General features: G+C 40.1%; 1 protein-coding gene across 1 annotated transcript; it reads right to left on the minus strand.

Moving 5' to 3' along the window:
• Positions 1–9,126: 9,126 nt before the first annotated feature.
• LOC143263146 (uncharacterized) lies at positions 9,127–14,391 on the minus strand. The gene is made up of 2 exons (XM_076528336.1): positions 13,443–14,391; positions 9,127–13,010 (listed from the first exon to the last, which is right to left on the minus strand). The coding sequence occupies exons 1-2, from the start codon at positions 14,389–14,391 to the stop codon at positions 9,127–9,129; spliced, it is 4,833 nt and encodes a 1,610-aa protein (XP_076384451.1).
• Between the last annotated feature and the right edge of the window lie 635 nt (positions 14,392–15,026).

Below are 15,026 nucleotides of genomic sequence, written 5' to 3' on the forward strand. Positions count from 1 at the left end.
ATGCGTGTCGCATGCATTTGAAGCTAAGCCTTCTATTTTGCATTGATTGGAAGCTAAATCATGTGTTTTGCATGGATTTGAATCTAACTCGTTTATTTCGCCTGCAGTTGAAGCCACATCACTTATATTCGCAAGTATTTGAAGCTAAATCATTTGTTTCGCATCGATTTGAAGCAATGCCTTCTACTTCTCATTGATTTGAACCTGAATCATGTGTTTCGATTGGATATGAAGCTGAGTCATTCGTTTCGCTTGCATTTGAAGGTATATCATTTATATCTCAAGTATCTGTATCTAAACCATTTGTTTCGCATTGATTTGAAGCTAAGCCAACTACTTCGCATTGATTTGAAGTTAAGTCATGTGTCTCGCTTGGATTTGATGCTAACTCGTTTGATTCACATGCAGTTGAAGCTAAATCATAAGTATCTGAAGCTAAATAATTTGTTTCGCATGCAGTTGAAGTTGAATCATGAATATCACAAGTATTTGAAAATAAACCATTTGTTTCGCGTGGATTTGAAGCTAATCGTTCTACTCCGCATTGATTTGAAGCTAAATCATGTGTTCCGCTTGGATTTGAAGCTAACTCGTTTGTTTTGCATGCAGTTGACCCTAAATCATGTATCTCACAAGTAGTAGAGGCTGAACCATATTTATCGCATGGATTTGTAGCTAAGACTTCTACTTCGCATTGAATTAAAGCTAAATCATGTGTTTCGCTTGGATTTGAAGCTAGCTCGTTTGATTCGCATGCAGTTGAAGATAAATCATGAATATCACAAGTGAATATTCAAGATAAATCATTTGTTTCGCATGGATTTGAAGCTAATCGTTCTACTTCGCATTAATTTAAAGCTAAATCATGTGTTTCGCTTGGATTTGAAGCTAGCTCGTTTGATTCGCATGCAGTTGAAGATAAATCATGAATATCACAAGTGAATATTCAAGATAAATCATTTGTTTCTCATGGATTTGAAGCTAAGCCTTCTACTTCGCATTGATTTGAAGCTAAATAATGTGTTTCACATGGATTTGTAGCTAACTCGTTTGTTTCTCCCGCCTTTGGAGCTATATCACTTATATAGCAAATATTTGAAGCTACATCATTTGTGTCGCATGGATTTGAAGCTAAGTCTTCTACTTCGCATTGAACTGAAGCTAACTCGTGTGTATCGCTTGGATTCGAAGCTAACTCGTTTGTTTCGCATGCTGATGAAGCTAAATCATGTATATCACAAGTATTTGAAGCTAAACCATTTGTTCCGCATGGATTTGAAGCTGAGTCTCCTACTTCGCATTGATTTGAAGCTAAATAATCCGTTTTGCATGGATTTGAAGCTAACTCGTTTGTTTCGCCTGCATTTGAAGCTATATCATTTATATCGCAAGTACCTGAAACTCAATCATTTGTTTCTCATGGATTCGATGCTAAGCCTTCTACTTCGCTTTGATTTGAAGCTAAATTATGTGACCGCATGGATTTGAAGCTAACTCGTTGGTCTCGCCTGCATTTGAAGCTATTTCATCGATATCGCAAGTATTTGATGGTAACTCATTTATTTCGCATGGATTAGATGCTAAGTATTCAACTTCGTATTTATTTGAAGCTAAATCATGTGTTTCACATGGATTTGTAGCTAACTCGGTTGTTTCGCCTACATTTGAAGCTATATCATTTATATCGCAAGTATCTGAAGCTAAATATTTTGTTTCTCATGGATCTGAAGCAAATCAATCTACATCTCATTGATTTGAAGCTAAATTAAGTGTTTCGCTTGGACTTGAAGCTAACTCGTTTGTTTCGTATGCAGTTTAAGCAAAATCATGTTTGAGACAAGTAACTGAAGCTAAGCCATTTGTTTCGCAAGAATATGAAGCTAAGCCACGTGTTTCGCATGAATTTGGAGCAAAATCATGTGTTTCGCATGGGTTTGAAGCTAACTCGTTTGTTTCGCATGCATTTGAAGCTATATCATTTATATCGCAGATATTTGAAGCTAAATCATTTGTGTCGCATGGATTTGAAGCTAAGCCTTCTATTTCGCATTCATTTGAAGTTAAATCATGTGTTTCGCATGGATTCGAAGCCATCTCGATTGTTTCGCCTGCTTTTGAAGCTATATCACTTATATAGCAAATATTTGAAGCTACATCATTTGTGTCGTATGGATTTGAAGCTAAGTCTTCTACTTCGCATTGAACTGAAGCTAACTCATGTGTATCGCTTCGGTTTGGAGCTAACTCGTTTGCTTCGCATGGTGTTGAAGCTAAATCATGTATATCACAAGTATTTGAAGCTAAACCATTTGTTCCGCATGGATTTGAAGCTGAGTCTTCTACTTCGCATTGATTTGAAGCTAAATAATCCGTTTTGCATGGATTTGAAGCTAACTTGTTTGTTTCGCGTGCAGTTGGTACTTGAGTCACGAATATCACTAGTATTTGAAGATAAACCAGTTGCTTGGCATTTATTTGAAGCTGAGCCTTCTACTTCGCATTGATTTGAAGCTAAATCATATGTTTCACATGGATGTGTAGCTAACTCGTTTGTTTCGCCTGCATTTGAAGCTATATCATTTATATCGCAAGTATCTGAAGCTAAATCATTTGTTTCTCATGGATTTGAAGCTATGCCTTCTACTTGGCATTGATTTGAATCTAAATCATGTGTTTCGCATGGATTTGAAGCTAACTCGTTTGTTTCTCCTGCATTTGAAGCTATATCATTTATATCGCAAGTATTTGAAGCTAAACCATCTGTTTCGCATGGATTTGAAGCTAAGCCTTCTACTTTGCATTGATTGGGAGCTAAATCATGAGTTTTGCATGGATTTGAATCTAACTCGTTTGTTTCACACGCAGTTGAAGCTAAATCATGTATACGACAAATGTTTGTATGCAAACCATTTGTTTCGCAAGGATTTGACGCTAAGCCTTCTACTTCGCATTGATTTGAAGCTAAATCATGTCTATCGCTTGGATTTGAAGCTAACTCCTTCGTTTCTCCCGCATTTGAAGCTATATCACTTAGATCGCAAGTATTTGATGCTAAATCATTTCTTTCGCACGGATTTGAAGCTAAACCTTCTACTTCGCATTGATTTGAAGCTTAATCATGTGTTTCGCATGGATCTGAAACTATCACGTTTGTTTCGCATGCAGTTGAAGCTAAATCATGTATATCACAAGTATTTGAAGCTGGTCCAGTTGTTTCGCGCAGCTCCAAATCCATGCGAAACAAATGATTTAGCTTCAAAACAATACAACGTAGAAGGCTTAGCTTCAAATCCAAGCGAAACACATGATTTAGCTTCAAATCAATGAGAAGTAGAAGACGTATCTTCAAATCCATGCGACACAAATTATTTAGCTTCAAATACTAGCGATATAAATGATATAGGTTCAATTGCATGCGAAACAAACTAGTGAGCTTTAAATCCAAGCGAAACACATGATTTAGCTTCAAATCAATGCGAAGTAGAAGGAATAGCTTCAAATCCATGCGACACAATTGAATTCGCTTCAAATACATGCGATATAGTTAATATAGCCTTAAATGCAGGCGAATCAAAGGAGTTAGCTCCGAATAGAGGCTCAAAAAATTGTTTAGCTTAGGATACTTATGATATACATGATTTCGCTTCAACTGCCTGCGAAACAAACGAGTTAGCCTCAAATCCAAGCGAAACACATGATTTTGCTGCAAATCAAAGCGATGTTGAAGGCTTAGCTTCAAATCCATGCGAAACAAATGATTTAGCTTCAAACACTTGTGATATAAGTGATATAGCTTCAAATGCAGGCGAAACACACGAGTTAGCTTCAATCAAAACGAAACACATGATTTAGCTTTAAATCCATACGAAACACGTGATTTGGCTTCAAACTCATACGAAATACATGGTTTAGGTACAAATGCTTGTGATATACATAATTTAGATTCAACTGCATGCGAAACAAAAGTGTTAGCCTCAAATCCAAGCGAAACACATGATTTAGCTTCAAATCAATGCGAAGTAGAAGACGTAGCTTCAAATCCATGCGACACAAATTATTCAGCTTCAAATACTAGCGATATAAATGATATAGGTTCAACTGCATGCGAAACGAACGGGTTAGCTTCAAATTCGTGCGAAGCACATGGTTTAGCTTCAAATTCATGCGAATCAAATGACTTAGCTTCAGACACTTGTGATATACATGATTTAGCTTCAACTGCATGCGAAACAAACGAGTTATCTCCAAATCCATGCGAAACAAATGATTTAGCTTCAAATCAATGCGAAGTAGAAGGCTTAGCTTCAAATCCATGCGGAACAAATGCTTTTGCTTCAACTACTTGTAACATAGATGATTTAGCTTCAACTGCATGCGAAACAAACGAGATAACACGAAATCCATGCGAAACAAATTATTTAGCTTCAAATCAATGCGAAGTAGAAGGCGTAGCTTCAAATCCACGCGGAACAAATGATTTAGCTTCAAATACTTGCGATATAATTGATATAGCTCGAAATGCAGACGAATCAAACGAGTTCGCTTTAAAATCCATGCGATACACATGATTTAGCTTAAAATCAATGCGAAGTTGAGGGATTAGCTTCAAATCCATGCAAAACAAATGGTTTAACACAGGAACTTGCGTTATAAGTGATGTAGCTTCAAATGCAGGCGACACAAACGAGATAGATTCAAATCCATGCGAAACACATGATTTAGCTTCAAATCAATGCTAAGTAGATGGCATGGTTTCAAACCCATGCAAAACGAATGATTCAGCTTCAAATACTTGCCTTATAAATGATGTAGTTTCAAGTGCAGTCCAAACAAACAAGGTAGCTTCAAATCCATGCAATACGCATGATTAAGCTTCAAATGGATGTGAAACACATGATTTAGTTTCAAATTCATGGGAAACACGTGGTTTAGCAAATACTTGTGATATACATGATTTAGCTACAACTGCAGGCGAAACAAACGAGTTAGCTTCAAATCCAAGCGATACACATGATTTAGCTTCAAATCAACACGAAGTAGTAGGCTTAGCGTCAAGTCCATGCGAAACAGATGGTTTAGCTTCAAATACTTGCAATATAAATGATATAGCTTCAAATGCAGGCGAAACAAATGAGTTAGCTTCAAATCCATGCGAAACACATGGTTTAGCTTCAAATCAATTGCGAAGTAGAAGGCTCAGATTCATATACATGAGAAACAAATGATTTAGCTTCAAACCAATACAAAGTTGAAGGCTTGGCTTCAAATCAAAGCGAATTGAAGGCTTAGCTTCAAATCAAAGCGAAACAAATGGTTTAGCTTCAAATACTTTTGGTATACATGATTTTGTTTCAACTGCATGTGAAACAAACGTGTTAGCTTCAAATCCAAGCGAAACAGATGATTTAGCTTCAAATCAATGCGAAGTAGAAGGCTTAGCTTCAAATCCATGCGAAACAAATGATTTAGCATCAAATACTTGCAATATAAATGATATAGCTTCAAATGCAGGCGAAACAAATGAGTTAGCTTCAAATCCATGCGAAACACATGGTTTAGCTTCAAATCAATTGCGAAGTAGAAGGCTCAGATTCATATACATGAGAAACAAATGATTTAGCTTCAAACCAATACAAAGTTGAAGGCTTGGCTTCAAATCAATGCGAAGTTGAAGGCTTAGCTTCAAATCAAAGCGAAACAAATGGTTTAGCTTCAAATACTTTTGGTATACATGATTTTGTTTCAACTGCATGTGAAACAAACGTGTTAGCTTCAAATCCAAGCGAAACAGATGATTTAGCTTCAAATCAATGCGAAGTAGAAGGCTCAGCTTCAAATCAATGCGAATCTAATGGTTCGGCTTCAAATACTTGTGAAATACATGATTTAGCTTCAACTGCATGCGAAACACATGGTTTAGCTTAATATTCATGGGAAACGAATGGTTCAGCACCAACTACTTGTAATATACATGATTTAGCTTCAACTGCATGTGAATCAAACGTGTTTGCTTAAGCTCCAAGTGAACCAATGATTTAGCCTTAAATCAATGCGATGTAGAAGGTTTTGCTTCAAATAATTGAGAAACAAATTATTTAGCTTCAAATACTTGCCTTATAAATGATATAGCTTCAAATGCAGGCGACACAAACGAGTTAGCTCCAAATCCGAGCGAAACACATGATTTAGCTTCAAATGAATGCGGAGTAGAAGACGTAGCTCCAAATCCAAGCGAAACAAATGATTTAGCTCCAAATCTATGCGAAACACATGATTTAGCTGCAAATTCATCCGAAACAGATGGTTTAGCTGCATATTCTTGCGAATCAAATGGGTTAATTTCAGATACTGGTGATAAACATGATTTAGCTTCAACTGCATGCGAAACAAACTAGTTAGCTTCAAATCCATGCGAAACAGGTTATTTAGCTTCAAATCAATACGAAGTAGAAGACTTAGCTTCAAATCCGTGCGAAACGAAAGATTTAGCTTCAAATACTTGCGAATATAAGTTTTGTAGCTTCAAATGCATGCGAAACAAACGAGCTCGCTTCAAATCTATGCGAAACACATGTCTTAGCTTCAAATCAATGCGAAGTACAAGGCTTAGCTTCAAATCCATGCGAAGCAGATGGTTTAGCTTGAAATTCTTGTGAAATACATGATTTAGCTTCAACTCCACGCGAAACAAACGAGTTAGCGTCACATCTAAGCGAGATACATGATTTAGCTTCAAATCAATGCAAAGTAGATGGTTTAGCTTCACATCCATGAGACACAAATGAGATAGCTTCAGATACTTGCGATATAAAAGATATAGCTTCAAATGCAGGCGAAACAGACGAGTTAGCTACAAATCCATGTGAAACACATTATTTCGCTTCAAATCAATGCGAAGTAGAAGGCTTAGCTTCAAATGCTTGCGAATCAAATGGTTTAGCTTCAAATACTCACGATCTAAATGAAGTAGGTTCAACTGCATGCGAAACAAACGAGTTAGCTTCAAATCCAAGCGAAACACATGACTTAGCTTCAAATCAATGCGAAGTAAAAGGCTTAGCTTCGAATCCGTGCGAAACAAATGATTCAGCTTCAAATAATTCGATATAATTGATTTAGCTTCAAATGCAGACGTAACAAACGAGTTAGCTTCAAATCCAAGCGAAACACATGATTTAACTTCAAATCAATGCGATGCAGATGGATTAGCTTCAAATCCATGCGAAACAAATGATTTTTTTCAATTTCTTGCGATACAAGTGATATAGATTCGTATGCAGGCGAAACAATCGAGTTAGCTTCAAATCCAAGCGAAACACATGATTTAGCTTCAATTTCATGCGAAGCAGAAGGCTTAGCTTCGAATCCATGCGAAACGAATGGTTTAGCTTCAAATACTTGCGAATTTAAGTGATATAGCTTCTTAATGCAGGCGAAACAATCGAGTTAGCTTCAAATCAATGCGAAGTAGAAGGCTTATCTTCAAATCCATTCGAAACAAATGGTTCAGCTTCAAAAACTTGCGATATAAATGAAGTAGATTCAAATACAGTCAACACAAACGAGCTAGCTTCAAATCCAAGCGAAACACAAGATTTGATTTAGTTTCAAATCAATTCCTAGTAGAAGGATTAGTTTCAAATCCATGCAAAACAAATGGTTCAGCTTCAAATACTTGCGATATAAATGAAGTAGCTTCAAATACAGTCAACACAAACGAGCTAGCTTCAAATCCAAGCGAAACACAAGATTTATCTTCATATCAACGCGAAGTAGAAGTCTTAGCTTCAAATCGATGCGACACAACTGATGTAGCTTCGAATACTTGAGATATTATTGAAACAGCTTCAAATGCAGACGACACAATCGAGTTAGCATCAAATCCATGCAAAACGAATGATATTGCTTCAAATTCAAGCGAAACACATGATTTAGCTTCAAATCAATGTGAAGTAGAAGGCTTATCTTCAAATCCATGAGGAACGAAAGATTTAGCTTCAAATACTTGCGAATATAAGTGATATAGCTTCAAAGGCAGGCGATACAAACGAGTTAGATTCACATCCATGCCAAACACATGATTTAGCTTCAAATTCTTGCGAAACACAAAGTTCAGCTTCAAATTCATGCAAAACAAATGGTTTAGCTTCAAATACTTGTGTTTTTCCGCGTATTTGATATTCGCGGTTCCCTACAACTTTTCAAGTTGCTAGGGATACTAAGCTGAGTTTTTTTCTTTAACTTGGAATATATTTGAACATTCAACTTCACATCGATACAGAGTATAATTTTTAGAGAGTAGACTATTCTGTGTTCGGGTTGGTGGAAGAATGAATGTTGTGTGTTGTGTCTTCTCGGAGGTAAGTTCGGTGTGGGTGTGTTCTAAATTTGGGACAGTCGGATTTGTGGATTATTCATTTTTTGCGAGGAGTGAGGGAAACGGTCGCCCTGACTGATTGGAGTACAAAATTCGAAAGGTGACCGCCCCAAACTAAGGGTCACCCGCAGGTAGTGCTCGTGCCCTCGGGTGACGCCCGCGAAGTAACCCGAGTGTCCCAAGGATAAGCCGTAGCAAACAATGATCCGGAAAATGCCTCTTCTCGGTGGAACATGCATATCGTAAAAAACGGCTAGAATTGACATTTGGTGACCAACTGTGGGTCATAAAAGAAATACTTGAATAGAAGACGGAAATGGCTTTCAACGAAATTGTTTACTACGGGTGTTCTGGCATTTCGATTGCTTCGTCCAAAATATGCTATTTCCTAGGGCCTTAGGTCCCTGGGTTATCCACATCTGGCAATTTTCCGCTTCCCAAGGACGGACGTAGATGGTCAATAATGTTTGACTCGAGGACACCATTTTTCCTCGCTTGATTTATAAAGGTTCCGTCATACAACGGAACATTCTCCCCCCGTTGAGAGGGTACTGATCAAGATCAAGTTGACAGGTGTGTGTGTGATGGTGAGTGGTTGTTTATGTTTGTATGTCTGAATTTACTTGGCTAATATTAAGATATATATGATTGGGAACTTAAAATGCTACATTACAATGTTGGCGACGCTTGGTATGGAATAGAAGTTTTGCCTTATGACCTATAAGATTAACAATAGTGAAACCTTTTTCCTATTCACAAATTTCATGTCCTACCATGGTTAAGTTGTTCTCTCGTGGTCGATCCTCCGAGTGACACAATAACGGTACAAGTTTTTTCACGCTCCGGTCGAACACGTTTGAGGCTATCCTGACAGTAGCTACGCGAACAATGCCGTCGGAGCCTGGGTGAGTTTTAATGATTCGTCCGAGAGGCCAGTGCATTGAGGGTACGTTGTCTTCTCTGAGCAGAACGATTGCACCTTCGATGATGGAATGTTGACCCCTGGTCCATTTATTGCGATTTGCCAATTGATTCAGATATTCACGATGCCAGCGCTTCCAGAAATGTTGTTTCAATTGTTGAACACGCTGCCATGCTGATAATCGATTTGCAGGGGTTCCTTGTAGATCGCGATCGCGCAAGCTCGTGAGTGCATCACCGATGAGAAAATGACCTGGAGTGAGTGCGAGGAGGTCGGAGGGATCTGAAGAAAGTGGAGTGAGGGGTCGAGAGTTGAGGATAGCTTCGACATCGATAATCAGTGTATTAAGCCCTTCAAATGTGAGTAACTCCGGGCCTACGACGCGTTTTAGATGATATTTAAAAGACTTTACCGCAGCTTCCCATAAGCCTCCAAAATGTGGAGCTTGTGGAGGAATAAAATGCCAATTGATGGCTCGTTCAATGAGGAAGGTATTGATTTTTTTGAGATGGTCGTCTGATCGTAAGAGTTCTCGGAGTTCTCGTAGTTCATTATTGGCTCCCTTGAAATTTGTACCGTTATCTGAATATAAGTTCACACAAAATCCCCTTCTTGCGATGAATCGACGTAATGCTCCAATGAATGCTTCGCTGGTTAGGTCACTGACTAGTTCAAGATGAATCGCTTTTATTGCGAGACAAACAAAGACTGCCACATAAACCTTGACTCGACCGCGGTTGCGGTGTTGTTTTTCTTTGATAAAAAAAGGTCCGCAGTAGTCGATTCCTACGTTTGTGAATGGACGCGATTCTGTCACTCGTGCTATTGGTAGATTACCCATAATATATTCCACGGATGGAGGACTTGCTCGCCGGCAACGTACACATCCATGAATGGTTCTCCATACCAGACTTCTACCGTCTATTGGCCAGTACGTTCGTCTTAGTGAATATAACGTGGTTTGTGCTCCCGCATGTAGAAGATTCTTGTGTTCATTCATTATGATGCAGGTGGTGATATGTGATTTTGGAAGGAGAATTGGATGTTTTTGCGAGTAGGTCAGAGTTGAGTTTTTGAGACGTCCTCCCACTCTCAGAAGTTCGTCTTGATCGAGAAATGGATTCAATTTGGCCAGTTTTCCGTGTAGATAGGGATCCGATTGACGACGAAGCGCCAGTATTTCTGTTTTGAAATATATTTCCTGGAGCATTCTGAGGATGGTAACCCTTGATTGGGATAGTTCAGAAACAGTCAGGCTTCCCTTAATGATTCGACCCGGCCTCCATCGCCGACAGAGTGCAATGACTCGCACTAATTTTGTCCATGATGAATACCGTTCGAGGATTTTCGCGTCTTTTGTGACAGGAATTGTTGCCATGCAAATTGCGATTTTTCGCTCCGGATCGTTAATGTGTAGAACTGTTTCCCAAGTAGGCCAGTGCGAGTGCTCTTGTTGGAGCCAAGATGGACCGTTCTGCCAAACGGATGATTGTAAAAAGTCTTTAATTGTTTGACCCCGCGACAACAAATCTGCAGGGTTGTCTGTAGAACTGACGTGGCGCCAATCTGTGATGGTTGTAGTTGATTGAATTTCAGACACTCTGTTAGCGACGAAGGTTTTTAAGGTGTGTGGTGAGGATCTCAACCAATGTAAAACTATCGTGGAATCTGTCCAATATACTGTGTGTTCGATCTGCAGGTCTAGTGCCTTCTTCACGGTGGTCATGAGCGATGCTAGCAACACCGACCCACATAATTCGAGTCGCGGAATGGATTTGCTCTTTAAAGGTGCGACTCTGGATTTTGCGACTAGAAGTTCCACGATTGTCTCCCCGTGATTGTTCTGAGATCGAATATACACGCAGGCCCCGTAGGCTCTTTCGCTAGCATCGCAGAACCCATGTAGTTCAATGTTGGATGCAGATTGAATGATGGTTTTTCGCCGGAATCTTGCCTGGTTGAGCAGAGGTAATTGAGAATAATATTGACTCCATTTATTGTGTATTGCCATGGGTAAGGATTCGTCCCAATCGATTCTTAAAGTCCAGAGCTCCTGAAGGATTAGTTTTGCCGTAATGATGACTGGTCCTAATAGGCCTAGAGGGTCATAAATTTTTGCAATTTCTGAACTAATAAAGCGTTTGGTGGCGCGGGGTGTGTGGAGAATGGGTCTAACAGTGTAGGTGATGGAGTCATCTGCCGAATTCCAGACTATCCCTAAAGTTTTGACGATTGATGATTCGCCTAAATGTAATTGTTGATTTATGTTTTCGTCGGATAGATCTTCGAGTAAACGTTTGTCGTTGGATGCCCATTGCCTGATGTGTAACCCTGCTGTGTTGAGTAATGATGTTAATTCCTTGCGCAATGAGATGGCTTCTTGGATCGTGGGGGTTCCAGTTATCAGATCGTCTACATAGAAATCTTGTTTTAAAACTTTGGACGCCTGGGGAAACCGGTGATGTTCATCGTCCGCTAATTGGGTTAAGCATCGTATGGCCAAATAGGGCGCTGCTGATAGTCCGAACGTGACGGTGTTCAGTTGGAACGTCTTAATGTTGTCGTTATGGTCTCGCCAGAGTACTTGTTGAAATTTCCTATCTTCTGGACGTATTAAAAATTGTCGGTACATCTTTTCGATGTCACCAGTGACAACGTATTGATGTGTGCGGAATCTCAGAAGAATATACAATAAATCATCTTGGATTTTGGGGCCAGTATGTAGTACGTCGTTGAGTGATAGACCCGTGCTTGAGGCAGCTGATCCGTCGAAAACGATGCGGAGCTTGGTGGTTTGGCTGGACATCTTGAGTACCCCGTGGTGTGCAAGGTAATAGCCTTCGTTGGGATCAGGGATCTCGGACATGTGGCCAAGATCCAGATATTCCTTAAAAATAGCTTTATACTGATTGTTTAACTCCGGATCTCGTTTTAACCTTCTTTCTAAGGATAGAAATCGTTTATAGGCTGCTGACTTCGATTCTCCGAGTTTTGGTTTGTCGTTGTTGAATGGAAGTGATACGACGTATCTTCCTTCTGCGTTTCGTGTGATCGTGTTTTTGAAATATTCCTCACATGCTGTTTCTGCTTCTGAGAAATGAGGTATTTGTGGACCGTCTTCAATTTCCCAAAAACGTGTGAGATCGAATTGGAGTGATGTGTGTGTGTGGCATGAAGCACTTCTTATTGGTTTGAATGTGGGTGCGCTCCCCCCGATTACCCAACCCAACATTGTTTTCTGGAGATATAGGTCTGGGTCATCGGGTTGTGAAAGATTGATCTGACCTACACTTAAAATGGATAATGCCGTGCCGGCCCCTAACAGCATGTCGATTGGTGCCGGGCGGTGGAACGTAGGATCTGCGAGTTCGATGTTTCTTGGGATGTTTAGGGTAGCGCGATCAATTGTATCGCCTGGAATTGCGGTTGCAATGTTGGGCACGACTAAAAAGGTGAGAGTTCGTTGATAGTTCTTGATTCTGGAACGGATGGTGGCCTTGACGATGTGTTTCGCTACAGTAGTGAGAGTATCGAGCGCGCCGACCGGAATAGAACAATGTTTTAGAGGTAAGGAGAGTTTCTTTGCAAGATCTTGTGTCATGAAATTTGTGGTCGAGCAGGTGTCGATTAAAGCCCGGCATGTCACTGGTTTATGTGTCTTACCGATAGCGTGGATGATTGCCGTAACCAAAAGGTCGTTTGATTGGGAGTCTACAATAAAAATGTTGTGAGTGTCCCTGTCCCTTGAGATCCCACGAGGAAATAGTCACCGATTGCACAAAGGTTGGTTTGGCTCAGTGATTTCTTCTTGTGGAGCTGTAGTTGATTTGGATGTGTGTGTGGTCGTAGTTGCGGAGGTGGAGGGTTTCTGATTCACCGTATCGTTTGGTTGATGTATAAGAGTGTGGTGACGTTGGTTGCAAATTCGTCATGTGAAAATCGAGCGGCATATGTTAGTGGTGTGGCCAGGTCGTAAACAATTGTGGCACAATGAATTTTTAGTAGCATTTTCTAATCGCGTAGTGGGGGAAGCTGAATTGAAGACTTCACAATCCCGAACCATGTGTGACCCGTTGCAGATTGGACATTGCGCAGGTTTGGCGGTGAAAAATGTCTGTGTCTTCGAGTAGTTTGCGTGGATACTTTTAGGAGATGTATTTACTGAGGGGTGACGAGTTCTGGAGATTAGATTGGTTCCGTTGACAACTATTGAACAGTTTGCTCGTTTTCGTAAGAATTTGATGAGGTGCGTGTATGATGGCATTTGCTTGTCTGGTAACGTGTGTTCCCATTGCAAAATTGTATCTGAATTGAGTTTTGATAGGATTGTTGATATAAGAAGTGTGTTCCAAGTTGCTACGGGTTCCCCGAGATTGTTTAATGCGCGTAGATGTTGATTCAAGGTGTCTAGTAAATCGTCGATTGCTTCGGGTGTGTCTTTTGCGAGCTTCGGAATCTCTCGAATCGCATCACAATGTCGTAAAAGGGTTTTGCGTGGACAGTCGAATTTTTCTTTCAGTATTTCAATGGCGGCAGGATAGTTCACATCGGTCGTTATTAACGATTTGATGCATGCGGCGGCCTTCCCGGTGAGGGTTGATCTTAGGTATTGCAATTTGTGCACTAAGGTGAGGTTTTCGTTGCGGTCGATCGTCGATGAAAACAGGTCGTAGAAGGATGACCAATTTTCAATGGTTCCGTCGAATGTCGGTAATCGCATCTCCGGTAATTTTACGGCTATGGGGGCTGATACGATAGATGCTGTTGACTCAGTAAGGTTGTTGCGCGTGTTGTTCCGTGACTCGTCTTGTTGAAGAATTCGTTTTGCACGAGCTACAACTGCGTAATAATCGCATTGGATCTCTGATCGTCGCGTTTCTTCCGATGAATCTAGCGTTTCTATTTCGAATTGTATATCATCGAACCGATTCCATGATTTAACAAGTCCATTGAGATGTTCTGTTATTAATAGTTTATCGCAGTGATCTGGATCTTGTGAATTGTCCAGAACTCTGGTAAGTGTTGTGATTTGACCGATAATGTTACCACGTTTGCGGCGTAACGTGCTGATTTGGATGTCTGCGGAAGCCATTGTAGGAAAACGGGACGCGATATGGGAATCGATGATGCTATGAATGAGCCTACCTTTGTGATGTGAAGAATTGAATGATTGGGTTTTGCTGATGTTCCTGTTTCCTTGTGGCTCTGACGGCGGATGTGTACTAGGATTTCAGAGTTGCTAGCGTGGATCGGCCTGATACTGGTGGTGTTGTGATCCTATGAATGATCATCTGTTGGTTGTGTTGTCGATGTCTGTTGAATTCACAAACACTAAATCCGGCTCGAAGGACCAATGTTTTTCCGCGTATTTGATATTCGCGGTTCCCTACGACTTTTCAAGTTGCTAGGGATACTAAGCTGAGTTTTTTTTCTTTAACTTGGAATATATTTGAACATTCAAATTCACATCGATACAGAGTATAATTTTTAGAGAGTAGACTATTCCGTGTTCGGGTTGTTGGAAGAATGAATGTTGTGTGTTGTGTCTTCTCAGAGGTAAGTTCGGTGTGGGTGTGTTCTAAATTTGGGACAGTCGGATTTGTGGATTATTCATTTTTTGCGAGGAGTGAGGGAAACGGTCGCCCTGACTGATTGGAGTACAAAATTCGAAAGGTGACCGCCCCAAACTAAGGGTCACCCGCAGGTAGTGCTCGTGCCCTCGGGTGA

Source organism: Megalopta genalis, unplaced genomic scaffold (assembly GCF_051020955.1).
Source record: "Megalopta genalis isolate 19385.01 unplaced genomic scaffold, iyMegGena1_principal scaffold0342, whole genome shotgun sequence".
Lineage (NCBI taxonomy): Eukaryota > Metazoa > Arthropoda > Insecta > Hymenoptera > Halictidae > Megalopta > Megalopta genalis.